The 2,435-nt window shown below is 29.9% G+C and overlaps 1 protein-coding gene across 1 annotated transcript; it reads left to right on the top strand.

Annotated features, from left to right (window-relative positions):
• Positions 1–1,296: 1,296 nt before the first annotated feature.
• LOC108904176 (probable 28S ribosomal protein S25, mitochondrial) lies at positions 1,297–2,184 on the top strand. The gene is made up of 4 exons (XM_018706619.1): positions 1,297–1,530; positions 1,589–1,695; positions 1,761–1,848; positions 1,965–2,184. Exons 1-4 carry the CDS (start codon positions 1,394–1,396, stop codon positions 2,140–2,142), a joined length of 510 nt encoding a protein of 169 aa, XP_018562135.1. The 5' UTR covers positions 1,297–1,393; the 3' UTR covers positions 2,143–2,184.
• Positions 2,185–2,435: the final 251 nt, after the last annotated feature.

Genomic DNA, 2,435 nt, shown 5'->3' with positions numbered 1-2,435 from the left:
TAAAATAAGCCTTACAATTACTTTTTCATTGAAGTTTGGTATTTCTCGCACCATTGATTTTTCAATAAATAGCACTGCAAGTGCGATAATCAATTTAAACTATTACAATTTTTTTAAAAACACACAAGTACTAATATGTAGGAAACAAAATTTTGCGAGTTAATAGTTTTATCATTTTTTCTTACACAGTAATCGAGAGAAACAAATTATGTAGGCCGCATATGCGTTGCCCTTCGAATGTTCAATAATAAAGGCCATAGCAAATTGATGTATGGACTCCCCTCACCTCGCGTCGTTGGGACTTTACCAACTTTTTCTGCATCTCTTCGATAAAAACGAGAAACTCTATACACTTTTACAAATCGAAATAAACTGCACCTCTGTGATAAGATTTTTGGTAGGATATCACTAATAAGGAAGATAGGTACGTGTAAGTTTTCGATAATCTAACTGTTGAAACATTTAAATAACCTTACTTGTTCTTATCAGATAAAAGAGCACAATGCGATCAGATTTTGAAAGATAAAAACATTCACTCGTGCGCAGCATTTACAAAGGGTCGGATATAAATATATAATACCTAAATGGTTAACTATCAGTATCATTTTTATTGCGATTTGTAGTAGACTTAAAGAAAAACTAAACAACTGCAAATACCCAGACGGCATTTAATAATGGGCATATCTCCTTATACAGTTTGCCGTCTCACTTAAAAACTTTAGTGTCGCTTAATTCACCATGGTCGCTATTGAGAAGTTTTTTGTAAGGTATTCGGCTCATAATAATACATACAAATTCCACTTTCCGATGACTGCATAATACATACCACCCTTCAATAGAGCAACAAAATTGAAACATATTGACAATAATATGCGTATTAATGCCCCAACAACAATATCCCCTACAATAAATTTATAATTTTGAATCCAGTCATTTTATACTTTTCCAACGTAAAGTGAGTAATTAAAACAAATTTTTACCTTATTGCAAAGGTGTTAAGTTAATTCAAATTAATTCTATATTTTTATAAAAATCCCATCAAACGAAGTCAAACACATTCCATAGCTATTAAAAAAAATATGTGGAGAAGTTGACAAAGTTGAACTGAGTAAATTTAAATAATAATGTATGTTTAAATTTCTGAATTCCAATTTTTGCTTGTGAATCCAATTACTAAATGACCACAAAATTTACAAGCTTTTTAAATAAGGAGACTTAATATTAAGAAGAAGAAGAGGGTTTTTAACAGTGTCGCCAACATTTGTCGCCCACATAGATTTGACATTTGACTTGACAGTATACTGTCAAATTGATGGTCGCCAATCATTTTGTTATTTATTACCTAACCTTATTTAATTTTTAAGCTTAATGATACATGAATCTATTTTAAAATATGCCGTTTATGAAAGGACCTTCTCCTATTAGGAGAACTATTAAATATCTGGAAGCAGGACGACTAATATTTAAAGATCAACTGAAAATTTTTACAGTGAATTACAATGTAATAGGAAGCAATCATGCAGGAACAAAGTAAGGGAAATTTGTCGATTTTCAGCTTCGTAATTATTAATAATTCATGTATTTTTAGAGACTTCGTATTTTGGCACTTACCTCAAATTCAATATAAGAATCCCAGTGTTCAAGTTTTGACATTAAAAAATCTAACGCCAACTCCATTTATAAGGTGTTTTTATGGTATGTCGAGCAATTCACTAGTGCGAAATGTGAAAATCATTAATGTCAGATATTATTTTTTACAGAAACAGGTCATCAAATGCTTATCGATGTAGACAATAGATCAAAAGAAGAGATTTATGAACATTTAATCAATGTAGTAGGGAAGACAGGGTAAGATTTATCCAATACGAAATTAATGTAAAGAAAATATTCCTTAAACATACAAATAATAGTTTTGTTTAGATGGTTTAATTTAATATGTATTAAATAAATATCTGATATTTCAGCAAAGTTCTGGAAGCTGAAATAATTGCAAAAGAGAAAAAAGACAACCCAGCTAATTTTGGAGTTTTATGCGACAGGCATTGTATATGTGAAATTCCGGGGCAAGTTCCATGCTCCGGAACATGTCTATTACCTAAATCTTGGCGTGGTAAATATAAATTCAACAAAGCAGAATACTAAGGTTTCGAAATATGTAACTGTAAATAAAATTTATAACTACAATTTTCATTCTTTTAATTAAATATGTATATAGTTACGTTTTTCATTTCTAATCATGAATGCTGCTTTTGGGAACATTTCGTTTATTCCATTTATTATTTCCATGAGTTTAAACTGTTGAAACAAAAAGCGATATAGAATTATCATTAGCAGAACACGATTTAGTCATTATTGTCAACTGATCAACTGCAATTTAGAATAAATGAAATTTAATGAGACCATGATAAATCAAAAATACAGCAAATGAGTAAAAA

The sequence above is a fragment of the Anoplophora glabripennis genome, unplaced genomic scaffold (assembly GCF_000390285.2).
Source record: "Anoplophora glabripennis isolate ALB-LARVAE unplaced genomic scaffold, Agla_2.0 scaffold137, whole genome shotgun sequence".
NCBI lineage: Eukaryota > Metazoa > Arthropoda > Insecta > Coleoptera > Cerambycidae > Anoplophora > Anoplophora glabripennis.
The sequence above is the reverse complement of the archived record's forward strand: the minus strand, read 5'-3'. Positions and strand labels throughout refer to the sequence as shown.